At 37.9% G+C, this 26786-nt stretch overlaps 5 protein-coding genes across 12 annotated transcripts in view; all 5 read right to left on the bottom strand.

Annotated features, from left to right (window-relative positions):
* Nucleotides 1-899: 899 nt before the first annotated feature.
* Nucleotides 900-4584, bottom strand: LOC126603686 (glutamate receptor 2.8-like). The gene is made up of 5 exons (XM_050270623.1): nucleotides 4293-4584; nucleotides 2818-4169; nucleotides 2410-2722; nucleotides 1914-2320; nucleotides 900-1705 (listed from the first exon to the last, which is right to left on the bottom strand). The coding sequence occupies exons 1-5, from the start codon at nucleotides 4573-4575 to the stop codon at nucleotides 1190-1192; spliced, it is 2871 nt and encodes a 956-aa protein (XP_050126580.1). The 5' UTR covers nucleotides 4576-4584; the 3' UTR covers nucleotides 900-1189.
* Nucleotides 4585-5630: 1046 nt separating this feature from the next.
* On the bottom strand, nucleotides 5631-7039 carry LOC126603696 (glutamate receptor 2.2-like). 2 transcript variants are annotated; one of them, XM_050270650.1, is made up of 4 exons: nucleotides 6865-7039; nucleotides 6435-6542; nucleotides 6113-6319; nucleotides 5631-5963 (listed from the first exon to the last, which is right to left on the bottom strand). In XM_050270650.1, the coding sequence occupies exons 1-4, from the start codon at nucleotides 7009-7011 to the stop codon at nucleotides 5880-5882; spliced, it is 546 nt and encodes a 181-aa protein (XP_050126607.1). In that variant the 5' UTR covers nucleotides 7012-7039; the 3' UTR covers nucleotides 5631-5879. The 2 variants fall into 2 exon arrangements, with proteins under 2 accessions (XP_050126607.1, XP_050126606.1); XM_050270649.1 differs by having other exon boundaries at nucleotides 5631-6319.
* Nucleotides 7040-7167: 128 nt separating this feature from the next.
* LOC126603703 (transcription initiation factor TFIID subunit 10-like) lies at nucleotides 7168-9320 on the bottom strand. Its single transcript, XM_050270656.1, has 6 exons — nucleotides 8981-9320; nucleotides 8833-8897; nucleotides 8224-8286; nucleotides 8014-8071; nucleotides 7883-7933; nucleotides 7168-7559 (listed from the first exon to the last, which is right to left on the bottom strand). Exons 1-6 carry the CDS (start codon nucleotides 9110-9112, stop codon nucleotides 7479-7481), a joined length of 450 nt encoding a protein of 149 aa, XP_050126613.1. The 5' UTR covers nucleotides 9113-9320; the 3' UTR covers nucleotides 7168-7478.
* A 1188-nt stretch (nucleotides 9321-10508) lies between these two features.
* On the bottom strand, nucleotides 10509-26029 carry LOC126603693 (uncharacterized protein At1g32220, chloroplastic-like). 5 transcript variants are annotated; one of them, XM_050270642.1, is made up of 10 exons: nucleotides 25852-26029; nucleotides 20833-20950; nucleotides 12857-12945; nucleotides 12503-12558; nucleotides 12362-12417; nucleotides 12031-12124; nucleotides 11867-11946; nucleotides 11655-11697; nucleotides 11338-11429; nucleotides 10509-11069 (listed from the first exon to the last, which is right to left on the bottom strand). In XM_050270642.1, exons 1-10 carry the CDS (start codon nucleotides 25905-25907, stop codon nucleotides 10896-10898), a joined length of 858 nt encoding a protein of 285 aa, XP_050126599.1. In that variant the 5' UTR covers nucleotides 25908-26029; the 3' UTR covers nucleotides 10509-10895. The 5 variants fall into 5 exon arrangements, with proteins under 5 accessions (XP_050126599.1, XP_050126597.1, XP_050126598.1 ...); XM_050270640.1 differs by lacking the exon at nucleotides 20833-20950 and adding an exon at nucleotides 13066-13186 and having other exon boundaries at nucleotides 25852-26027; XM_050270641.1 differs by lacking the exon at nucleotides 20833-20950 and adding an exon at nucleotides 13066-13183 and having other exon boundaries at nucleotides 25852-26025.
* LOC126603688 (uncharacterized) overlaps nucleotides 15506-26786 on the bottom strand; it is a 23347-nt gene continuing 12066 nt past the window's right edge. For 2 of the 3 annotated variants that reach the window (XR_007616330.1, XM_050270631.1), the window contains one exon: nucleotides 15506-16016. The gene's annotated coding sequence lies outside the window, so the exon portion shown is untranslated. The remainder of the gene's footprint in view (nucleotides 16017-26786) is intronic. The other variant, XM_050270629.1, reaches the window with a different exon arrangement.

Below are 26786 nucleotides of genomic sequence, written 5' to 3'. Positions count from 1 at the left end.
GAATCTTCTCATGCAGGGACTTTCATTTCACATTTACCTACTGCATAAAAATAAGATACCATCATTTCGACATGATAAACTATAGTTCAGTACCCAACCATCCTTAATTTATTTCTTGTTATTCTTATACGTATTATACATTACACGTTTAGGTCTAAAGGTCTTCATCGAAGTAGGTCAAAGACAGAGTGTATATGGAATACAAATTCAATGGGAAAGGGGGTCTAAATGAGATAGGGGTGAGGATTGATCAGATTGAAGATCAGAAAGTACGAAGAGTGAATGGTTTTGTTATCTTGGATCTACCTTGCAAAGGAACGGAGAATTGAATAGAGATCTCAACAGTAGAATATAATCTGGATGGATAAAGTGGAAGAGTTCATAGGGTGTGCTGTCGACCGTCGTATGCCATTAAAGCTCAAGAGAAATTTTTACAGACGACAATAAGGTCACCAATGTTTTATGATATGAGATTTTGTGGTATAGTTACTTAGTTAGCAAGTATTACTAGTTGTAAAGAATGTTTGGGTTAGGATCCGGGGACACACATATTGGCACCCATTTGATAAGGCTCATTTCGTAATGTACTTCAATGATCTCCACCCATATGTTAGTACATCATTCATACTTCATTCTTACAAAAAGTTAGCCAAATCCAAAATTCATTAAGATTTGTGTGAAGAAAATGGACGAATACAGTGTTACAAATAACCACTAAACTTAATCCAACGGTCATATGATTTCAGATTTGGATGATTTTTGGTATACATGATCTTTTAGGGGAGACTAAAAGATAAATGGTTCGGATTGTTGAAATATATTACAGAGGAAGCCCCACAAAAAACGTGTGTCAAAAGCGCATATTCATAGATCCTAACCCTATATATCATATAATTCAATCTAAAAAAGTAATTTTGGCACGACATTTTTTCTCCTTCTGTATACTCTTATTTAGAAACATATAATTCAGTCTATGAGAAAGGGCATGTAAAAACCTGTATTAAGTCAAAATCTTGAAGCTCGTAATGAGTCAGTGTGCTATGTTGATTTTTTTGGATTGTCGTCCTCTTGTGATGTATAATTTAAGAAAGCTTGCATTAGAAACTAGAGATTCAAATGACACCAAAACTACTGAATGTCAAACAGATGTTTGAATAGTAATATATGTGGGTTACGAAGATCAAGCTCATCAACATGCTGGTGGCATTAAACATGCTGGAGATTCTTGACCAACAGCAACAGGAGTACCTAATTCACTGAAGGAAGGTGAGACTGGACCCGTGTGATTTGAGAGGCTAAACGGGCTCGGCTGGCCGGTGCTGAAGGCTGCTGAGGACTCCGCATTCCCCACATTCTGGTTTCGAAAAGTATGGGAAGTGAGATCTTTTTGGACAAAGCTTCTAAATATGACCCGAATTCTTTCCCATGCAGAGGTATCTCTTGTCATTAGGGTTTGCCTGTGCACATACAGGAAGGAGACTGCAGATACGACAAGAGCTAAGGATGACGCCAGCCCAGCGATGAGTAAGAGGCCCCAAAAGCTATTAAGCCCAAGCCTGTTGGATTTATTGGAGAACTGAGAGTCTATACAAGTGGCTTGTTTCCCGAACCATTTGATCTCTATTTCTTTCATCTCGTCTCCCTCTGTCAGGTTCAGAATCGCCTTTGAAACATCAGGTACAAGATTCGAACCTTTGGGGAAAACCTAGATACATACACGAAAGACGTATGAGGTAGATACATACATGAAAGACGTATGAGGAATGTTGTCTCTTAAGAAACTGTGCGACAACATAAACTTATGTTGTCAATTTGTGAATCTGGATCATTGAGCATTACTCAAGAAACATATATAGGACTCACGATTGCGTTTCTGTACACGTGTGTGAGAAAGAAAGGAATTAAGGACTTACAAAGGCAAAGCCTGATGTCTTAAATATTGGCCCAACGATGGTGTATTTGGAGCAATATTTTGCAAGAAAAAGCCTCAAGTTTGGGGTTTCATCAATAGCGGCAGCGATGCCACCTTTTGCAGTCCCTTTCGTCAAAAGTTCGTCACATTCTTCTGGAGATGTATAGGCTTTAATCTTCTGTTTATCAAAACCTCTATCTAGCAAAAGTTCGCAGACAAATGAGCCCTTCGGATATCCCACACTCTCCTTCTTGTTTATAAGCTCGTTTAGATCAGAAAAGGTTGGCTGGAGTTGTTGGATGGTTAACATTGAAGTCAGGCTAGCCGTGTAACTTTGAGTAAGGATTAGCACTACAAATAGCCATACTATCACCACAAACCTAGCCAAGTTACTAACCACTATCTCCCCTGCACGTAATTAATTGAGGTAAAAAATATGTAGAAACAATAGCTTGTAGTATTTCAACATGCTTACTGCTTAGGGCACTTCTACTTACGATGTGCAAAAACCATGGTTGAGAAGGAGAACCACAAGCTTGTGCCGACTTGATGTGAGGGAGGGCCACGAAAATCTTCGTTAATGCGGTGTTCGAGAACCCATATCACCGAACCAATGAAAACAAAAAAGCAAGAACTTGTAAGCCAGAGATCCCATGTCAAAGGCTTCAAGAAAAGCCATTCATTTTGGCTCTTGTAATCTTTCGTTCGCACCACCATTACTACACCTGATTCGGTATATGGCAATGTGAAATCTACATACAAAGACCTGTTTGCTCTAATTGTCGTGGCTGCAGCCAAAGCGTCATAGTTCTGCGAAACAAATCAAACATACCGACAGAATTAAGTTGAACTGTGCTGCATTTTAATCATAAAAAACATATTAAATGAGGTTAAGATGATTTTACCCCGAGATAAACTTGGTCGACTAAATCATTGTAAGTGCCAGCGGTTGTACCATCAGGTTTTGCAAAGGGAATGAAGTCATAAATAACAGCATATGGTAATTTTTCCATGACAGCATTAAAGACGTCAATGCAGTAACCAGAAACATCTGTTGTGTTAGTACTAGGATCACGTACCACCTTAACAAACTCCGGAGAACCAATCTTCACCGGAACTCCCACTCTCAATTTTCTGTCGTTCGTGGGGATCTCCCATCCTTTTGGAACAGAGGTAGAATCTCCAGGCCATATGATGGATCCCATGTTGGATCTAGAAGTTGAATTTGCAACACTCTTTGTGTTTGTGGGGTTTATGAATTTTTTCATGAGTCCACTTTCTGGTGTCCAAAAACCAATTTCTCTTGCTCCATCACCATTCACATTGACTATTTCAAACACTGAAGACTGTAATTCCCCATTGACAAAACTGAAATCTCCTGCAAGGCCTTTAAAGTGAGTACTTGATAAGGATTCAAAAAGTTTTGGACCATTTCGAGAGACCCCGAAAGTTATAAGATCTGTTGAGGATGAGTTGATGGAAGCATTCGTCTTTACAAAGCCAAAGTTTCTAGTCCCAACATTTTCAACTGCCATGGCTAATGCAACAGCAGCATCATATGCCCAAATTGAAAAAACATCCAATTCGACATCAACCACGGATGGATTTTTCTGTTGGAATTGCCTCTTCCATCGAACTCTAAAATGGATAAGCTCTTCTGTTTTCGGTACATAAGTTCTCACACCCAACACACCTTGCATTGACTTGATGATTGAAGAATTTAGTGAACTTACATGATTTGTTAGGCCATTGGTCATGATCCAAACATAGCTTTCATTCATCATACCGATCTCTTGTGCCTTGGTGAAAAGAAGAGAACCAAGAGAGGGCGACATGTGCACGATGAAGACCCTGGTTTGCTTTGTCATTAACTTGTAAAGCTCTGCGGCAAGTTGGTCATCAGTGGCCATTGGAGGTATGGCACTCCGGTAGGGCACACGAGCTTGAACTTCATCTAAGGCATCAACCAAGGACGGTAATATTCCCTCACCAAACTCATTGTCTACGTAGATGGGCACCACTTCTCTCCATCCAAATGCTTGGATGATAGCAGTTATGGCTTTCACTTGAGAGGCATCATTTTGCGCTGCTCGGAAAAAGTATGAACCCTGAATGGAAGTGAGGGAAGGATTTGTTGCCAAAAATGAGATTATGGGAACTTTGGCTTTGTCTCCGAGATCAATTGCAAAGTCTGCTTGCATTGATGATGTAGGACCAATGATTGCTTGCACTTGAAGATTCTTTATCAGGTCCAAAGCTGTGGTACCAAAAGAGAAAATGAAAACAGGACGCAATTAGAATGCAGACTTAAGCAGTCTCATTGAATAAAAGAATAGATTGGGACTCAAAATGAAACCGAAAAGGAGAAAAAGGGAGAGACCTGCAGCAGCTGCATCGACAACGTCTTTTCTAGAGTCCCTAATGCTCAAAACCAGTCTAGTTCTAGAGGAACTGTGAGAGGAATAAAAATCCGAGAGGGCCATTTCAATGCAGCTCAACCGAACCTTTCCCCTCACCGAATCAGGGTCATCAAGAATTACACCAACATTCACTGGGATTGTTCTATTCTGCGTCTTCTGTCCAATGACAAAGGAAACATGAATGCTGAAAGAAACAAGGAAGAAGAAAGAACAAAAAAGGTTGATTGATTTCTTCAACTCCATATCCGTATCTTCGATCACCAAGCTTCGATAATGTGATTAGTTTGAAGGATTTTTATACAGGCAGGATTGCTGACCATGTGCCTATAGCTTCAGAATAATATCTCAGATTCTAACAGAAGCAAACCTGTGGAATAAATTACATTGTTGATTATGTCAAACAGTTATATTTAATCTATTCATAGCGTACTGTTGAGGTAGATTAAAAATTATAAATTGTTAACAAACTAGGAACGAATTAAGGGCACTGCATGTTCTGCTTACCTTGACCGAATCAAAGTACATATACGTAACTTACGAATAAAATACTGTATAGTGTATTGAATACCGTGTCAAACTGGCTGTGTATAATATACTTCAACCACAAATTGTTATTAACGTTAATACTCTATCTTTATTATCATCTAAGATACAGAGTTGGTTGCTTGTTCATGTACTCAGCAACTTCCAAGTTATTTCCATGATTGCGAAAGCTTGCTTTAATTACCTACTTAATGGTTGTTTAAGTATACTTAGATCTCACTGAAATGCATACATAATAATCGGAAGATTAATCTAATCTGTAACTTTATATCCTTAGATATTATACTTGAAAAATCTTCGAATTCGGAATAATTAATGGTACTTCCAAGTTCCAATATCAGTGCCTAGAGAAATTTAGAAATATCGTAAAGAAAGAATTTTTTTTTTTTCTTTGAACTAATACAATGGCATAATATCATTGGCAATCCCAATGAGTCAAACTTAAAATCATACACTTACAAGTGGAGTGATTAAATAGCACTAATGGCGAGCGAAAAGAAAGTTCAACGAGGAGAGAGAGGCACACAACTTGAACATATTGGACTAGAGAGCAAAGTTGACTTTAATTTTTTTTTTTTTTTTTTTTTTTTAAGAGGATGGGTGATATTGTTCACCGATCATCCCCATAATCTTATTAAAATAAAAAGAGAGGGACATAAAGTCAAATCTCGTTGAGGAGACATAGCAAGTAATACGGCAGGGGAATCAAAAATCAACCCCACGTACAAAGAAAGAAAACTAATAAAACTCAACCCCACATACAAAGCAAAGTTGTCATAACTAAATCTACCACAATAAAGTACACTTAGAGTTTCCTAAATCAAAATTAACATTTCTCTCACTAGATACACACACCTTTCTCACCAATACATCCTCTTCCACTATAAATTCTAACTTATATTTCCAATGCCTTGTTTTCCAAGGAATGGTGAGGTTAGATCTGTGTGATTTGAATGGCTTGAGGGGTTTGGCTAGCAGGTGCTGCAGGCAAAGACTCGACGGCATCAAGACCCGAATTCTTCTTTCCAAACATGTCCCGAATTCTTCTCCACACCAAGGCGACTCTTGTCATTAAGACATACCCGTACCTGTAAAAGAAGGAGGCTGCAGATATGATGAGAGCTAATGACGAAGCCACCCCAGCAATGAGTATGGGGCCTGAAAATCTTATTGTGCCAACTTGATCGGAGGGAGGACCACGAAACTCTTCATTAATGCGGTGTTCAAGAACACTAACCGCTAAACCAGTCCAGATGAAAAAGCAAAGACAAATCGACCAGAGATCCCATGAAAGAGGCTTCAAGAAAACCCATGCATTTTTGCTCGTGTAATCTTTCGTTCGCACCACCATCGCCACACCTGATTCCGTGTATGGCATTGTGAAATCCACATACAAAGAACTGTTTGCTCTGATTGTCGGGGCTGCGGCTAAAGCATCGTAATCCTGTCAAAGAATTAATTTAACATTCCAAGGTTCCAATTTGATCAGAAAATCTGAATTTTCTTTCCGTTACATTCATAAAACAGATTCGACGAAGTTCAAAGTAAAGATGATCTACCCCAAGAAAAACTTGACCGACGAAATCATTGTTCGATTTGGAAGTTGAATTCAATCCTTTCGCAAGTCCACATCGTGGTGTCCAGAATCCAGTTGCTATTGCTGCATCACCATTCGTTACATTCATTATCTCGAATTCCAGCATTGACGAAGATTCTCCAACTCCAAGATCATCAATTACAACGTTGGCTTGCATCGAAGACTTCGATCCTGTGGTTTCTTGTACTTGAAGATTCTTGATCAGGTCCACAGCTATTTGACAAACAGAGAAAAAGAGAATGGTGTCGAGATCAAGTAATTACAATGCTTCTCTTCATTTAAAAATGGTCATATTCAACGAAAAACTATATATAGCTGCACATGAGGAATCAAATTGGGCCATATTTAAAGGGAAACCAGAGAAAGCGAGAGAGACCGGCAGCTGCTGCATCTGCAACATGAACAAAAACCACACCAACATTCACTGGGATTGTTGTGTTCTGCGACTTCACCATCATGGCGAAGGAAATATTCATTCTCAAAGAAACCAGGAAGAAGAAGGTACAAATTATGAGGTTGGTTGGTTTCCTAAACTTCATCTTGAATTTGTGTCTTTGCAGTTGCAAACTTGGATGATCTTATTCTTTGGGAAGAAATTTTATATGGAAAATGTTGGGATGGCTGACCAGCTAAAATTTTAGCATAAAATACATGATAATATGTTTAGTTTGTTAAGAAAGGAACTAAAGCCGGTGTGAGTTTCGTCCACCTTGACCAAATCAAAGTAAACACAATACTTATGTCAAATTGTCAATTGTTTTACACCACAAGAAAGAACTTGACAAGAGATGATGTGAAGCACATGACTATGAACTAAACGAGATGCAATCGTTTTACTAATAAATCCATACATGTACAATTTAACTACTTCATATCGAGAAATCTTCCGCCTCAAAAATTGCAAGTACACGAAGCAAAAGAGAAGAGTGATCGATCATCGCCTAATCCCCTCAGAATTATTAATACCACCAGACTGTAAATGGTATAACACAAATCCAATTGCAAATTACTCTTCCCGTGTTGCAGGATCCATCCCAGTCGAAGGGCTGTCCGCAAAATATTCTTGGTGCTTCACATTAACGCCATACTGCTCAATTAAGAATTACAAGAGAAGCAGTTTAGTGAAAAATAATATCAGTTTGGATTACGCATAAATTAAAGATATGGACTCCTGAAAATCTAATTTGGGGCAAGCGAGCCGGATTTAGCTATTCTGAAAATGACAACAAGATTGTATCAACATAAAAGATTCTATGAATCCCATGCTTCTGTAAAAGGATAGAAGATAACAAAAACTCGTTCGCAAGTTCAAAAGGCTCTCCAGTTAATTTTTATAGACAGAGGCATACTGAGGTGCATTGAAAAGGTAGCTTATCAAGCACAAGTAATTTGAAAGATTGTAGTTTTTACCTCACGCAACGCTCTCGACAGGTCTTCCATTGTCAATATTAGACGCTTATCCTGTTTCAAGATTAAAGTTAAGACCGCACATAATTAGATAAGCATAAACACGCATCCCAAGAGCACAATGATTGGAGTACCTTTTGTTGTTTGTCCCTTTTGTCTTTGACTATAGAAGCCTGCCTCGCTTTGCATTGCCTGTTTAGAAGAATAAGCATGTAAATACCTTCCCCAATTGTAATACCTTAGACACTGGCTAACTACAAGTGCAACAACCAAGGAATATAGCTAAATAATTCTGGACCAAAAACCTACGAGTGCAATTACAACCACGGAATTCAGCGACTTACTGAAGAGCATCAGTTGCGACCTCAGAAACAAACTTTTGCGTGGCGACAGCTACCAGCCTAATTCTGAAAAGAGAATAAAAACCAATTCAGTTTACAAGTACATGCAAAGAACTACATTAAATACAAATTCAACAACAACAACAACAACAACAAAGCCTTTTCCCACTAAGTGCCATTCTCAGCTCAAAAGAAAGCTAAATCAAAAGCTGCTCTATATCAATGATTGCAATGATGCAATCTATGTCAAAAAGCACAAACTTTCAATCATCAAATAGACGACCATGAAACTCAAATTTGAAACCGCTAATTGCAACAAAGGCTAATAAACGAATGTGTAAAATAGATACAATTCCTGAAGCCCAAACGAAAAGAATGAACCGATCACGGACAACAATGAGTGAATCCCACACCAGTTACAGACTCGACCTACAGCTAAATTCACATAGCATGAGTATCTAATGGACTTGAAATTTGAAATTTTCGAACAGATATACAATATACACTTGACAAACTCAAATTACTAATATCAGCTAACCCTAACGAAAACTGAAATCTCAACTGAGAAAATTGCAAATCTTCCCAAAATTCGGAATCGAAAGAAGTACCTACAATCTAACGTCGGGGCATTGGAAGCCGCTTTTCGCCAAGTAATGCTCCACGAGCTCGTCGGGCATCTGAAATCACAAAATGTCAGGATTTTGATTTCGATTTGATCGGAATTTGCAGGAAAAAATGAGATTGGGAAGTAGGATTTTACGGTGGGGGTGTAGTCCATCAAGGAGGCGAGGAAGTCGGTGAGGGCGGCGTCATCCTCGTGCCTTCCGCCGTCGCTCGGTTGCTGGTTCTGGTTCTGATTTGGGTTCTGGTTCTGATTTGGGTTCTGGTTCATCTTCTTTCCCCCTCTCTCCTTCCAAAATACGATCTTTTGTGACTGTGACGACTGTTAAGAGTCTTCTCCTCTGATTTGGATGTTCATTGATTGGCCTATTTTTATTGAAGTAAACTATTTAACCGGGTCGGGTTTATCTATTTCCGCATCCAATTGCCCGTTTTGGTTACCAGTACTCCAGTAGGAATGCGTTCCAACTTCCAAGCCGGTTTAAAAATACTTTTCTAGAAAGCACTTTTGTGCATGAGCACTTCTCTAGGGCATGCTTGCCACTGCTTCTGTAAAATCTACAAGTGTTGTGTCAACCGACAAACGGCTTTTAACCACGTTGAGCAAGAAAACTTTAAAAAGCCCTCGTTCTAGAAAAGCACCCGCTAATGGTGAAGTGCTCTCAAGTGCTTTTTCAAAAAGCATTAACTTATAAGGGTAAACTGTCGGTTTACCCCCTGAACTTTCACCCCACTTTCGATTTCCCCCCTGAACTTTTCTATTGGAAAATTAAGGACTCAAACTAATTTTTTTAGCCAATTTGCCCCCTACCGTTAGTTTTTCATATATTCCATCCATATTTCCGTTAAGTGAGACCATGTGCATAACATGTGAGGATAGTTAAGTCATTTCAATTTAAAAATGATTAAAAACTGAAAATAAATAATAATAATAATTTTCCCTCTATTTTTTCCCGCTAATTCCTATCCTCAATTTTAATTTTCCCTCTCATTACTATGCATGAGAAATAACATACGGTGTTATTGTCTTCATAAGTAGCTAAGTTAATCTTTTTTTTTGAAGCATGTACTACCATTTTAATTTTCTCTAACAAATTAATAATTTGACAAATGCTAATGGTGTTATTGTCTCCAAAGCAGTGCATTAATATAAGAAACATGTCCATAAAAAAGACTAGGGTTTCTTATATTAATGCACTGCTTTGGAGACAATAGCACCATTAGCATTTGTCAAATTATTAATTTGTTAGAGAAAATAAAAATGGTAGACAATAACACCATATGTCATTTCTCATGCATAGAAATGAGAGGGAAAAATAAAATCGAGGATAGGAATTAGTGGGAAAAAATAGAGGGAAAGTTTTGCTTTTTTTATTATTTTCAGTTTTTTAATCATTTTTAAGAGTGAAATAACTTAACTACCCTCACATGTTGTGCACATGGTCTCACTTAACGGAAATATGGATGGAATATATGAAAAACTAACGGTAGGGGGCAAATTGGCTAAAAAAATTAGTTTGAGTCCTTAATTTTCCAATGGAAAAGTTCAGGGGGGAAATCGAAAGTGAGGTGAAAGTTCAGGGGGTAAACCGACAGTTTACTCTAACTTATAATGACAATTTCAATGAATTTATAACAAGAAGATATTTTAAATGTTTTAAAAGCACTTTCAAACAAAAACACGAGCTCTTCTTTTCACTTCAAATAAGAAAAATCAGAGGGACAAAACTTTGCTATTTTAATCCCAGGTTGCAAGGGGCCAAGATACATTGATAAATCAAGTGACCGAAAAGTAACGGTCATCCGCTTCACCCCAAACTTCAAACAAGTTCAGCTGGGGAGGCAATTATTGAACAAGTAAATCTGTGCTTTTTAACACGTTATTAACCATTGCAACATGTGAAGAAAAAGAAACCAATGTAATCTTCGTATCAAGATTCTCGGCCAACAGCGAAAAACCAGGATCTTCACGGGAAAAACTTTGACAGCTTTACATCACACTCTGCAGCCTGCACTGATGAACGAAACAAAAAGGGAAGGGGCTATATGCACCTCTACTTCTTCTGGGTATAACGCTGGATACCCTGGACATCTACAATCCCAGGAGGGAAGACAGGATCAGTAGCTGCTCTAACGGCAACATTTGCCACAGAGGTTACATTCACTGGAGGAGTAAAGAGAGGCCCAACAAGCGGCAGCTGGCTCAGGGGTCTCGTGTTTTGAAATAGCTGCAGTCATATATTTGAGTATGAATCAGTTAATCCCTTCAGGTTTTAACTGAGAATATTTTTGTCAAGGACAAAGGAAAAATAAGAAATTTGTGCACCTTTTCCAATTTCATGTGTTAATAAACATCGGGGAAGTTGGGAATTGGAATGATTTTAATACCAATGATATAGTAAACGCAGGGAGGTGAAGAATCGGAAGATTCCAATTCCTATTCCCTAAAAGTAAACATGCCATTAATGCAGAATACAAGAGGAACTAACACTTTACCATCTCAAGTGGAGAACCAATTACACCAAGAGGTATCTTCAGGCTCCCAACACTTCGAGTCCCATATATAAATCCAGGCCTCAAAATCACTCCTGAAAAAGGGCAAGTAAATTGTGAATAGAAGCATCCCAATTGTAAGAAAAATAAACCATGAAACTAAAGCTTCAGTCTACAGCGCTTGGTTTCAAGAACATGGTAACTTAATGGTTAAAAAGATATTGATTGAAATTTGAGACAAGATGTAACCGATGACCAAATAATTTTCTCATATTTTAGCCATCAATCAAAAAAAAAGTGATGAGAGTAAGAAACCTCACCTCCATATGGGAATTTGGTTAGTAGCTCTGTCTCTGCAGCTCTCTAGATTGACAAAGATACAGTAAAGGACTTTGTGTCAGATAAATTAGAAATGTTAAGCATTACAAGCAGACTCATTATGCTAATTCTTCCAGCAGTCGTTAAAAACTAGCGACAAACATAAAAGTAAACTTTAATAAAGCATATACGCAGTTATCATTGAGCATGGCACCTTTCCCTCATAATATCCCTGCAGTAAGTAATTTGCCACACCAAAATCAGCAGCAGAGATATAAACAAATCTTTTCACGCCTGCAGGATCAACGCCAATTGTTTAACCATAAGTAAGCAAAAGAAGTAGCTTGACGGAGAAAAAGAACATAAATGAATATATACCTTGTTCAGCGGCAACTCTAATTGCATTGATGTTAGCAGTCCCATTAATCTTATACATGTAAGAATTGGAGCCAAACCCACCAACACAGGATATCTAGGACAAGAAACTTTATTAGGAAAACAATCCAAACATCTGATCCAGTAAGCTAAGCATGAAGACCAATGGGATAGAGAGTTTTCATTCTATAAAACAAGCACATCCTGAACAAAATTGGAAGGGGGAGGGGAAGGACAATATATCACGCGGTTAGAGAATATGTGTACACATATGTCTTTCCTACATATCAGTGGATAGAAATCAAGTAAAACAGAGGATAAAGGGACTCCATACAACGGACGTGACACCATTGAAAGCATCCTTTAATGACTCAGGCGATAGAAGGTTTCCTGAAAATGGAAATTTTTTTAAAGGAGTATCTACCAAAAAAACAATTATGGGTCGTCGATAAAATACTATTGCAACAAAGCAAACCTTGATGCCAGGTCACACTGTTGGCCCACAAATCATGTAATTTTGACCTACCAGACCTGAGAAGGAAAATAAGAAAGCATTAAAAGTGAGATGGTATGGAATCAAAACAATCAAATACAAGATGATTGAAGTATAAAATTTTCCTTATCTAGTAGGCTAAAGAATTAGGAAAATTGGTCTCCAAGAAATAATTCAGAAATAAATTACATCACAGTCTGATAGTATTCCGTTCTTTTATAGCAAGCATTGAGATGTATACAGGCCTAAACTGATCAACACTAATGAAAAATGCATCGGCATCAACTTAACCAGCACGCAGATACCAAACATCAAATATATAGAGTTGAGTTATACCTGCTAAGGCTAGCGACAGACAAGCCCCGATCCAATGCTTCTCTACAAACATGTGAGCCAACAAATCCATTTCCACCCAAGACAAGCAACTGAATTACGAAGCTTAGAAGTCAAAAAATATAATACGGCATCGTAGAGATGAAGACAATAAAATTATATGATGAAATAACAGTTTCAAATCTCCAATGCTCTTTGCAACAATATAGTACCTTATCAGTTGGAGGAGGGGGAATGTTGACAGTCTCAGCTTCTTCAACTTTGAAGGGTTCATCAACCTTATTAGAGTCTGTTGTTAGATACCTACCATTCTTCAGTGATTCCGATACACTGCTTTTACAGAAATTAGAAAGTAAGGAAAACCCAATTCTCCTCTTACTATCATTGTTAGAACTTAGAACCCTACTGGATTCCGGAACCAAAAAGTCAACCAAATACCCAAAAAAAGTACATAATTTTTTTTTAAACATTATTATATTCATTTTCAACCACAAATTCAACAATGCAGAACAACCCACGGCTTTATATAATCCGAAAACAGTTTAACATATTAAACAGTTTAACATATTCATAAACCCAGATGATACAATTTTGTTGTATAGAACCCAGAACACAGAACTTGAAAACGAAACCTAATAAACTAAGATACCAATCAATCAATTTTGGGTTTTGCATTATTTTCCCCAATTCCCACTCTTTCTCAGCAGCCAACCAATGCATTGCATCATATTTCAGAAACAAAAACAAAAATCCCAAAAGACTCACATTCAAAACCTTATATTAGCAGTGCAGATATGTGAAATTAAGTATCAATTACACAAAATTAAAAGCCAAAATTGAAAATAGATGACATACAAGAGCCTTGGAAGTGATGATCTTGATTGGATCAACCGCGACACGACCGTCCTCATTTTTTCAAATTTTCCTCTTCAGAATCCCTCCTTTTTCTAGGGTTTCTTAAGTTTTGGTTCTTCGATTTGCTTTCACGGAGAGTACCGAGCACAGATAACCGGAAAGTCTAGCTTCTTCTTTCCAGACAACTCGTTTGGTATAGACAGAGAGAGAGAGAGAGAGAGTTTGAGAGAGAGAACAGATGGCGCATAAACGTGGTGACATGTGGTTCCTTGAAGGCCAAGGGGAACTGCTCATAAGCGAGTCTACCGTGTAGAGACTCGCACCGAGCTTTGTGTTTCGAGAAGTGCTTCAATTACCACTATTTGTACCACTACTTGTACCAGCTCTAATAAAGGTACGGCTCACAAACTCATATCGATCTTATATCTATTTTTCTTTTATTCATCAGAGGTTTTTTTTTTCCTCAGAGAATGATATTCCAATTAAGAGCTCTTTGGAAGTACTTTTAAAATGAGTAAAAGTATTTCTGATGAATATATTTTTGAAACCAAAATTACAAATAAATCTTGAAAAAATATTTACATTGCTTACCGGAAAAGGCACATAATTAATATTTCTTGAAAAAAGCTCTTCAAGCACTTTCATAACTCAAATTCAAATTCAAGTTCCAACCACGCAATTGTCCTATCTCACAAACAAAGCACCCTAGTCTCCCTAAAGTTTCACACTGATGCCTTTGATTTCATTCAGCCAGTGTCCGCACAGATGGGTTCACTTTTAAAGATGAATCTACCTAAGTTCTTATTAGGGCTAGATATTGCTTCTTTTTTTTAAGAAAATTAACGAAAAGTTCAAAAAAACTTCTCTTTTAATGAAAAGTCAATTTTAAAGGTATAGTGAATAGTACTAGGGAAATGTATAAATGTGGTTTTTCGTTAAAAGTAGACAGTACCATGAGTGTTTTGTTAAAACTCCTTTTTTTTTTTCTTGCCTAAGACCTTCTTGGTTAGTCTAAACTTGGCAGTAGTATTTATAACTATACCAACCAAAATATCATAATATGTATCCAAAATAATCATATTTATCCTCAACGAGTTTTCATATTTTGAATCATTACATGATAACCTCGTCATCTATACTATTGAAAGAATTAACATAATTAATATAAAAAATCAATAAAAATTTACAAACCCTAACACTCAAGTAAGAGGTAGAATTTAGTAGGAACAAATAAAAATTATAGACACTAATAAAGATTTACAAACCTTATTGCGCTTATTTAATGGATTTGTAATTTTTTCTATAAGTTGAATGGATTTGGAATTTGGAATGACAAAAGATATGATATTTCGAGAATGAGATAGGAAATAGCTCAAAAATCTTTGGGTTGCATCATGAAAAAGATCAGTTAAAAGTGAGGCAAATTTTTTATTTTATAGATAAAAGTGAATGATGGGTTTGATTTTAAATGTTTGATTTGTTATAGATGGCCATAACAAGAGAATGATTGAATTTATTTGAATTTTTGAACAATAGCAGGGTATTGAATGAAGAGAAATAATACACACACACACACACATATATATATATATATATATATATATATCCTAACAATTGTGCATACGTGATGTTGCGGGTTTTAAAATTCTGTTAAACATGAAATATATTAAAATTTTATTTACACCCATATCAAAATCTAAAATTCATCCAAAACTTGGAGATCTCAAAATACAAATTTTAAATAATAAATTATGTTTGGCCCTATGGCCCTTGATTGGAGACGGTTTTTTGTGAAAGAGCTAAAACGAGCCCTCTGACCCTCTGGTCCTCGGTTGGAGACGGAGGCAAATATGACCATGTACTGTTCATTAAAATATTAATATATTGGAGAATCTTGGAGGGCCAGAGGGTTAAAACGATCCATTTGGCCAGCCATCGGTTGGAGATGGACTTATATACTTCTGGGGCATGCATACCAATTAAACAAAAGGGGCATGATTCTTGGTAATGTTGTAACCAAAATAATAGGTTCAAATATCATCTAAGTTTTCTAATCTACATCATTAACTGCTTATTGTCTAAAATATTTTAGTAACCTTTAAACAACATATTGGTTGACCAATAAACTTTTCAAAGATTGGTTTGAGTACAAAGTATGTGATCCCACTCCTCACATCATCTTTCACTGCTCATTTCTATATATGCAGCAAAAATAGCTATTCAACATCATCGCCGGTCCTCACATCATCTTTCATTGCATTTCAAAACTTCCTTTTTTTTCTTCTTGTGTGCAGGCGTTTTTATTTCTCTGTTAAAAATTCAAAAAAAATAGATGTTGATAATATAAGTGATAGTTTTAGTAAAAATGAAAAACAAAATATATGTATGGTTGGAACTACAAATGATACTAACGAATAAGTTTAAACCTTAAATCGCACATGTATTCAGATTATCAAAATCAGTCATATGCAAACCAATCAACTCAATCATGCTCAAACCAAATTGGTCTAATACGTAAGGAAAGTTGTAATCCATATTTCAGTTTTCAGTCGATTTCATTTCATTCTTAATTCGGATCAAAAGTATGGGAGAATTGTTAGGATGAGGGTGAACGAAATCGAATATTTTAAAGTTGAATTTTCAGAAAGGAACAATATAAATTAGAATATAATAGGAGTGTTTTGTCTACAATTAGGAAATCAAAGCATGCTTACGAATTTTAGCTTACTACAAACTGTGTGCGACTTTGAGCAATGAAAACAGATCCAATTATATTTGCAAGTTAGAATACTGCATTATTAATCTTGCTGGCTGAAAATCTATTATATTCTAATTTATATTGTTTTCGTCAGAAAAATCAGCTTTAAAGAGAATAACTACTATAAGGTGTAATCTGAAGAATGTATAGTTCATAGTACAGATCAAAAATTAGCAATGATGTTTTCGACTCTTGCTCTCAGTTTCATTTTCGGTGTATGGAATGGAATTGAAAAGGTATCTCATGAAATGAAAGTCAATTTAGAAAAGTTGATTGCACGTAATTGGAAGGGAGAGCAAATCATGCTAACCATTAAATCTCACCAGCTAACTTTCTATTGTTTTCAATGTTTATAGATTATCGAGCAGTGTAAATTGCTGATCCTTTCTTTAAAGCCAGAGCAGAGTAAACAAACTAATTGTTAAAAAAAAAAAAATACACATAAAACAGAGAGAGAAAAAAAGATACCTGCGATGGATGAAAACTTCTTTGGCAATTTCCCATGTATATCCATAGCATGATTTTGAATTAATCTGCACCAAAAATAAGTTTTGCGGGACACACGATATCATATCAGGGAAAAAAAGGTATACAGAGATTATCATAGATTGTGGGATGTTATGATAGGCTTCTTGTTAATACTATATGTTACATCAGATTCTTTATAAACATATCTAGGTAACAAAAGTAGGCATTCTTCATTTCTTAAATCGACTAAAAAAGGTCGTACCCAGTGCACAAGGCTCCCGCTTTACGCAGGGTCTGGGAGATGTGAATGTCGGCTAGCCTTACCCCCATTTAAGAAGAGGCTGCTCCCAAGTCTCGAACCCGAGACCTACAGCTCATGGGCGAAGGCACTTGCCATCGCACCAAGTGCGACCTCTGAGGAGATGGAGGGGATTGATTTTAGCTTATCGGTTGAAAAGCTGGCTTTCTTCTTTCTTCTTCCCATTCAAGTTCTATTATGTGTCTTCTTGTTCCTTCAAAACACTACCAGTAGTTCCAACCACATGCCATTGGATCATAATAAAAAAAATAACATAAAAGTCTCAGGGAGCTGGAAAAGAGCCTCCACTTACCAAAACTATTGCGTGCAGACTGGGCATTCATGTGGCTTCCCTTTCTCCAGCCAAAACCACACAACACAATGCTCATCCTCTGCAATTAAAATACAACAAAAAACATCAAATTGATAGGAATTAAAATTTAAAAGATTCATTTTTTTCTCAAATTCTCAATCTTTTGAGAGAAAGTGGTTTGAAGGAGAGGGAAATGGAATTTTGGAGAGAGATTTTATGGAATTTTGGAGAGAGATTTTATGGAATTTTAAAGAGAGAAAGTAGAAAGGCGAGTGAGAGGAAGAGAGAAGGGAGAAGGAAGACATTTATTGGTTCGTAGATTCCGAGAGAACTCGAGAGATCTGCACTGGAAGGAAATGAAAGGTTTACTGGAACCTGAGAGAGAGAGCTCGAGAAATCTGAGAGAGAACACGCGTCCACGACGGGCAACGCACATCCACAGTTCAGTATAGAGATGAAAACTCAAGCAACTCCAAAATAATGAAGAATAAAAGAGACTCTCAAAGATTTGATTTCAATCAACAACAGAAAACTGGTCCAAACACAACACCACCCAAAACCAAACGGCATTCCACACAGAATTCAATCATAACAATTGAACAAGAATCATTGAGCAAAAAGAATGGGCTGGTTACCTCTTCTTCAAATCAAATTCAAAATCCCCATATGCGATATTTCTTATATACAATTATACAATTCGAAGAAGAATAAGAAGATATCGATTATTACAATTAACAATAGGGAGGAAACTGAGAGCCATATCCAAATCATACAACACCATTCATGAAAAACCAAGCAAATTAACATGTATAAAAATACCCCTACAACACAACCGTTATTAATTATACTACTAAATCTAAAAATTATCGTATCATCATCACAACATTTGGTTTTTCTCATTACATTTGATTGTAACCTAGCAAAGCATGCTAATATGATTTATCATTACATTTGGTTTTTCTCATGTGGCAAATATTAAATATAATCATTTATCAAATTTTTTATTTATGATTTTCATAAATATTTTCGTATTAATTAATATGCACCATGGGATCAATTTAATAGTGCATATTTTTACTTATTTTCCTCCCTTTTTTTCTTCCCAAATATTCCTTCAGTATTTGTTTTGCAGATCTTCACTTCCTTCTCTCTCCCAATTTTTTCTCTAGCTTTTCTTCAAAGAAAATTTTAAACCATAAAACCTTCTCCAGCTTTTATCAAGAATTTGTAAGCACTTTGGAGTTAGTATTCGCGGGACAAGCTCAGACAGGTGCTGATCTGCGATGGCAAGCTAAACCCATTGTGCCACCATACCTGCCACAAGCCGTTGGATGTAGACTAAGGTAAATGTTTAATTAACTTTTGGGTTTTTTATTTTTTAAGTTTGCAAATTCACTCTACAGTATTGTAATTGACTCCAAATTTTTTAATCATATATTTTAATTATCTATACTCCACAGGCATTTTTATTCGTGTGATTCGCACATTGCGCTCACATCAGCAAGAAAAAAGGCTATGTTTCGCCACAACGCATTTTTGGAAATTAAGCGATCGGGAGTTTAAATGTACAATCAAGTCAGTGCGCATTTGAATATATGTTTGAATATGCGTCTGCTGCCACATATCCTATGGATTAAAAATGTTCGAAATGTTGTCATTGCTGGATACAAAAAAGTATTGGTAAAATCAATAGATCTAAAACGTCTAGAGGGTCCAACCAGATATACTTTTGACGCGATCTCTGTTTTACTATATGGTCGAAATCTAATGGATCATCTGGATGAATATGTAGGTATCTACCTGGTTAATATTTTTCCCTTTTTAAGGAAAAAAAGAATTATTTATTTCTTTTTTGTTGTGTAGAACTTCACCGATACCATTGAGGAGATCGAAGCCAGGTTGGAATCATTCTTTCCAGAATGCCTGGCTGCCTTGATCGAGGTTATGTGTGAACATATAGGTAACCGAAGAGCCAGGCATCCTGGAAAGAATGATTCCAACCTTGCTTCGATCTCCTCAATAGTATCGATGAAGTTTTACACAACAAAAAAGAAATGAATAATTCTTTTTTATTTCCTAAAAAGGGAAAAATATTAACCAGGTACATACCTACATATTCATCCAGATGCTCCATTAGATTTCGACCATACTGTAAAAAAAAGATCGCATCAAAAGTATATTTGGTTGAACCCTTTAGACTTTTTGGATCTATCGATTTTACCAATACTTCTCTATATCCAACAATGGCAACATTTCGAACAATCCATAGGACATGTGGCAATCAACACATATTCAAACGCGCACTGACTTAATTGTACATTTTAACTCTCAATCGCTTAATTTCCAAAAATGTGTTGGCGGAACACAGCCTTTTCTCTTGCTGATGTGAGCTCATGGTGTGAATTACACGTATAAAAATACCAATGGAGTATAAATAATTAAAATATATGATTAAAAATTTTGAAGGCAACTATAGTAGTGGAGAGTGAATTTGCAAACTTAAAAAAGAAAAAATCCAAAATTTAATTAAACATTTACCATAGTCTACATCCAGCAGGTATGGTGGCACAAGAGGTTTCAAGCTTGCCATCAGATGTTGCATACCAGCACCTGTCTGAGCTTGTCTCGCGAATATAAAGTTGGAATTGGATGAGAACCCCTAGTTGGAATCCAAAGAGGATCCAAAGTTGAAATTCATTGTAAACTTGAATTGAAAGAGATATTGAAGAGGGCAAAGATGAAGGTGTGTGATTTATAGCCCAATATCCACCCTATTTATAGACATTGGAAGCTGAAGATAAGAAGTGTTACGTAGATAAGAATCCTATCTAAAATTCACATAACCAATTACATCTCGACACGTCGCACTCGAAATCGTATCCAAAAAATTATTGAGATTGCATATCGACAAGAAATATGGAGAGTTGCTCATATATCGACACGTGGCACTTGAAATCCTATTCGATAAATTATTGAGATTACGTATCGACAAGAAATCTGGATAAGAAGGGTGTATTTATAACAGTCAGACAAGAAATAAAAGATACCAAACATCAAATATATAGAGTTGAGTTATACCTGCTAAGGCTAGAGACAGACAAGCCCCGATCCAATGCTTCTCTACAAACATGTGAGCCAACAAATCCATTTCCACCCAAGACAAGCAACTAAATTACGAAGCTTAGAAGTCAAAAAATATAATACTGCATCGTAGAGATGAAGACAATAAAATTATATGATGAAATAACAGTTTCAAATCTCCAATGCTCTTAGCAACAATATTGTACCTTATCAGTTGGAGGAGGGGGAATGTTGACAGTCTCAGCTTCTTCAACTTTGAAGGGTTCATCAACCTTATTAGAGTCTGTTGTTGGATACCTACCATTCTTCAGTGCATCCGATACACTGCTTTTACAGAAATCAGAAAGTAAGGAAAACCCGATTCTCGTCTTACTATCATTGTTAGAACCCTACTGGATTCCGGAACCAAAAAGTAAACCAAATACAAAAAAAGTACATAATTTTTTTTTTAAACATTATTATGTTCATTTTCAACCACAGATTCAACAACGCAGAACAACCCACGGCTTTATATAATCCGAAAACAGTTTAACATATTCATAAACCCAGATGATACAATTTTGTTGTATAGAACCCGAAATACAGAACTTGAAAACGAAACCTAATAAACTAAGATACCAATAAATCAATTTTGGGTTTTGCATTATTTTCCCCAATTCCCACTCTTTTTCAGCAGCCAACCAATGCATTGCATAATATTCCAGAAACAAAAACAAAAATCTGGTAGGACCCATTCCAAGGAAAGGAAAATGCAAGGAAAGTAAGAAATAAAATAACAAGTCTTTTCATTCATGCCCTTCCCAAATGGTGAAAGGAGGCTTAAATACAACCCTAGATGAGGAGTTCTAAGATTGGAACCATCTCCACCCTCACTACCGTTGGATGAAACCAACTACTACAGAGATAAGACAAAATACCATAAAGGATATAAACCTAATAACTAGGATCCTAACATTCCCTCCCCCTTAAAATAAGGCATGTCCTCAGGCCGTCAAGTTGGCATGCAGAGGCTGGCGCTGCTGCTTGTTCTCCCAAGCCGTGGGGTGCCAAAACAATTACCATGATAGATGCTCCCAAAACTAGTGCAGTGTGAATCTCCAAATAGACCACAAGTCCAGCAAGCATGTAATATAGCCAATTTTTGCCAAACAATAAACCCAAAGAACCAAAAGACCTGGAAGAAGTGGAGAAGATGGCAGGCCATTGGTGGAATATAGAAAAGCTTACACTATGATGCCATGTAAGAAATTCTCTTGTTGCTACTATAATCCATGAAAGTTCTGAGATATAATCAGTGAGTAGACAGATTTGATTTTCGAGCAACTTCTCAACTTTCACATTGAGCTCCAACTGTTGCGAGTCAGTTACCACGGTAAACGCAAGAGAACCAAGAGGTACAAATCCAGAGAATACTTGACAAAAAACTGATTCGGAGTCGTTGGATAACAGTGCGAGTGCGCGTGGAGCAGTCAATACCATGGACATTGAGACAACAGTTGCAAAAACATGATACCACTGAAAGTGTAAAGCAAGAAGAGCCTTGAATAAACGTAGATATTCTGGAAAATAACTTTCAGAGTCATATGAGCCGCAAACCGAAGTTACAAACGGGGGAGCAAGGAATTCCAAATTACTTTTAGCATTCAAATATGTGGCCATTGGAATAATAATGAGCTTGCAGTAGAGTTGTAGAAGGACTTTGCAGTCCACGTGCCATATGTGTTCCCCACACCTTGGCTTTTCCACTATAGTGGTCAAACCATCACAATACATATATGCCTTTGTGCCATGTGGTCTCTGTATAATCTGAGGGCCCAGACAACATGTGTCTTCTACAACCGTGATCAATTGCTTGGTTGGTTGTACGGAACAAGCATAGAGTCCAAATTCAATGGCCTCCAATGTTTTCGCATCCCTGGAATGGCGAAAGAGCTCAAGCGTCGGATCATGGTGAATGATGCAATGGAGGAGAGAATAGAATATTACCATGAGAAGTTGAATCTGATCAGCTATTGCATCAATGCCTGCATATGCATTATCAGCCCGAGTAGGAGTGCCAGCAACCATTGGATGTCCTGTAGTTGTTGTTACTGCTACCATACTGCCAGGGACAGCTCGCCCTATCATATGATCTTGGGAAAGAACAACTACAAATAAGTTTCTGCTCAAAACACTTCCCTGTATCGGCATTGATGCAATAATTATAGATGTCCAGAACCATCGTGAAAGTAACACCAGATTGTCAATGGAAATTGCAGAGTACTCCAGAAAATATAGAGTAGGAAATACACTAAGTGTGTTGCCAGGTATAAACTTTATAGCACAAGTGGAGCAATCAGAGAGAACTAGACAAACTGATGTCATAGTATCAATCATATGTCTAGATAAAGTAAAGGTGGAAATAACTTTAGTCAAGCCACTCATGAAAGTGGAGAAAATACCATTGGCCATCAGAGTTAAAAAATTGTTCCAAATTGTAGAACAAATCATCGAACCTCTACCAGGAAATTCCCACGTCGGTGCGTTCCCAATCATCCTGAAAAAAATATCCATAGAACACAAACTTACCCTTGCAAACGTGCCCGTCAACAAGGTAATGGGAGAACCCAAAGTGGTCTCAACAGCACGCTGAACAGTACCACTCGTCTGCAGTCCTAACAATGCTAGTGCATCCTTTAGCTTTTTCGGACCCACTGCCATAAGTTCTTCCCCTGTGCTAGAATAATCAAGATCGAGCATAGTAAGCTGATCTTGAACATGCCCATTTGCTTGCTTCTCATTTTCCCATTCTTTTACCTTACCAGGTGCCCATTGCTCTTCAATTTCAGGTTCAACCTTCAAAAATATCCTGTCACGATCTGGCAAAGGTTCTGGCCGCTGGAAAAAATGTATCAGATATGCAAGTAGAGTTTCCATATATTCCCTATACTGCCTAGACGACTTCAGCTTGTGAGGAATCTTTTGTGGTTGTGAAATAGTATCAAGGTAAGCAGAGTACTCAATAGGTTCTCCAAATTTGGTATGAATATACTGGTTGTATAGTTCATTCAAGTCAAAACTATCCACAAAGCACAGGCTCACCCATCCAAAAGTGCCAGTAAAAAAGATAGTTTGAAAACCCCAAATGAGTGCAATAGCACGCGGAACATTTCTAATCAGGAAGAAAATGTGAGGCACATAGTTCTGATCAATTGCTCTCTTTTGCCTTTTGTCAAACACATCGTGGGCCAATATGTTTCTTCTACTCCCGTAGGAATTAAACACAATCATTGCAAAGGTCATATAATGTGGAATAAATTCCAAATGCAACCGTGCCTGTTGTAGTGGAGAATACAATATGGGTACCTGACAACAGAGGGCCTTGTCGGGTTCCTTTGGTCGGGGGACCCGGTGAGCGATCTGAATAAAATCTTCCTTAGGAAAGAGATCTTCAATCGCATGAGTAGGGTTACCCAATGGTGGCATAACTCGACTGCCATTGCAGTTAGTCTGAGAGCCACTCTTCCAGCGAGATGAGGTAACATCATGAATCAGCACGGTATGGACGATACCATCAGTGCAACAGTAAGAGCACAAAGTTGATCCTACCGAGGAGGAGGAAAAATTTGAAGAGTTCTTGGACCGTCGGTAGCCAAAGACCTCTGACTTAGGCTTCCTCTTCATCGCCACGGAAGAAATGGGTTGCAGGGAACGCTTGATTTGCGTAGAAGCATGGCCAGAACGAGTCGTTGTGCGGGAGCTCTCAACCGTTACGGAAGCCCGAGTTCTGGACGAAGTCGCCATTGCTGCCAACGACGGAGATGTCGAAGGCAACGGTGGAACACGATGATGTCTTAGCTGCGGTGGTGTAGATGATGGAATCTGCGATGGAAGATGTGGTGTGGTTTGAAGAGACACTGTGGGCGAAGACCCAATTCCTGGCAAAATTGAGGGAATCAAAACGGTTGACAAGGAGCAAGGAGCCTTCGTAACTGACTCCAAGTGCGGAATGGAGGTCAGTGGTGTCGAGTATATAAGCGGCCTCGGGTAAGGGTTTGATGGTGTCGATTCAAGTGCACGGGAAGGGTTCAATCCAAGCGTTGAATCCAAACCCTCCAATTGAGACTCTAGCCCGTCTGCACCTTCCGTAGGCTGAGTTTGCAACCTGTCTTGGCAAACACGCAGAGAAGACACAGATTCCGTAACCCGCTGAACCTGCTTGTCCAGACTCACGGGATGAAGAGTCGGCTCGAGCGATGCCGTTGTGAACTCCAGGACGGCGAGTGTGGACGTCGTCGGCCCCGGTAAGTCTGGAGCTGGAATGGTCATGGGCGAATGGGGAGGGGTTGAGTAGGCGTGGGTGAAATGGGGGTCGTGGGTTGGGGAAGGGGGCGGGTAGTGGTGGAAGGAATGTGGGTCAGAGTCAAATGGATGGAAAACAAAGCCGCTGGAGGACTGGGGTAAATATCGGGAGGTGGGGAAATGACAAACGGGATGGGAAGAGGAGTGGAATGGCGGCGTGGTAGGAGAGGGGGACGAAGTACCAGCAGCGAAAGGGGTCCTCGACGGGTGAAAGGTAGTGATGGGCTGTGGCGGAGACGTACTCCATGTAGGCTGAGGGAGGGTGGTGGGTTGGGTTTTTAAAGAACGGAGCTCTTCAAGACAAGTCTGTTGGAATTGCTCCTGCCGAGCACTGAGGATGGCCAGATCTGCGAGAGAGTGTTGCAGATCGGTGAGTTGGTGGTTCGTCGTCGTGACCTTGTCACGGAAGTTCTGGAGTTGAGTGATGATTTGTTGTTGCGAAAACCGCCGGTCGTGTACCGCCTTCGAAACGTCGGCCACGGGCAACGATGCCGACCGCTTGCCCATGGAAGCACACCTAGGCTCTAGATACCAAATGGTAGGACCCATTCCTCTGGAATGGAGAAGGAAAGGAAAATGCAAGGAAAGTAAGAAATAACAAGTCTTTTCATTCATGCTATTTCCAAATGATGGAATGAGGCTTAAATACAACCCTAGATGAGGAGTTCTAAGATTGGAACCATCTCCACCCTCACTACCGTTGGATGAAACCAACTACTACATAGATAAGACAAAATACCATAAAGGATATAAACCTAATAACTAGGATCCTAACAAAATCCCAGAAGAATCACATTCAAAACCTTAAATTAGCAGTGCAGGTATGTGAAATTAAGTATCAATTACACAAAATTAAAAGCCAAAATTGAAAATGGACGGCATACAAGAGCCTTGGAAGTGATGATCTTGATTGGATCAACCGCGACACGACCGTCCTCATTTTTTTCAAATTTTCCTCTTCAGAATCCCTCCTTTTTCTAGGGTTTCTTAAGTTTTGGTTCTTCGATTTGCTTTCACGGAGAGTACCGGAGCACAGATAATCGGAAAGTCTAGCTTCTTCTTTCCAGACAACTCGTTTGGTATACACACAGAGAGAGAGTTTGGGAGAGAACAGATGGTGCATAATGGTGGTGACATGTGGTTCCTTGAAGGCCAAGGGGAACTGCTCATAAGCGAGTCTACCGTGTAGAGACTCGCACCGAGCTTTGTGTTTCGAGTAGTGCTTGAATTACCACTATTTGTACTTGAATAAAAATCTAATAGAGGTATGACTCACAAACGCATATCGATCTCATATTTATTATAAAGATGGTATAAATAAATGATAAGAATATCATTTGTTGTGTTTCACATTCACATGGCGCTATTTTTCTTTTATTCATCAGAGCTTGGTGTACAAAAAATATCCAAACACCAGGTTTATTGAATGAGGCACTATCTGACCATCGATGGACCAAAGTAATGGAAAAAGAAGTAGATGGTACCACGATCTAGTGATATTGCTATTCACTTGTAAATGAGAGGTTATAGGTTCAATTATCGTCAAAGAAATCTGAACCATATTATTGGTAGCCTATTATGATGCTAAGTCATTCTCATCTATTTTAATGTTAATAACATCATTTGTTCAAAAAAAATAAAAAAAAACTAACTAACTAACTAACTTCATGAGTTTTCAAATGTGGGACATGCTAAAGTGGGACCACTCAAAAGACATTTATTCGTGGTGGAGTGCTTTGAATAGGATAAGACTAGAAGATTTGACTTCATAGGTTTATTTCTGATGTGAGACATACTTCAACATGGTCTAGACTCTATC

Source organism: Malus sylvestris, chromosome 15 (genome assembly GCF_916048215.2).
Source record: "Malus sylvestris chromosome 15, drMalSylv7.2, whole genome shotgun sequence".
Taxonomy (NCBI): Eukaryota; Viridiplantae; Streptophyta; class Magnoliopsida; order Rosales; family Rosaceae; genus Malus; species Malus sylvestris.
Note: the sequence above shows the minus strand (reverse complement) of the source record. Positions and strands in the feature narration are given on the sequence as shown.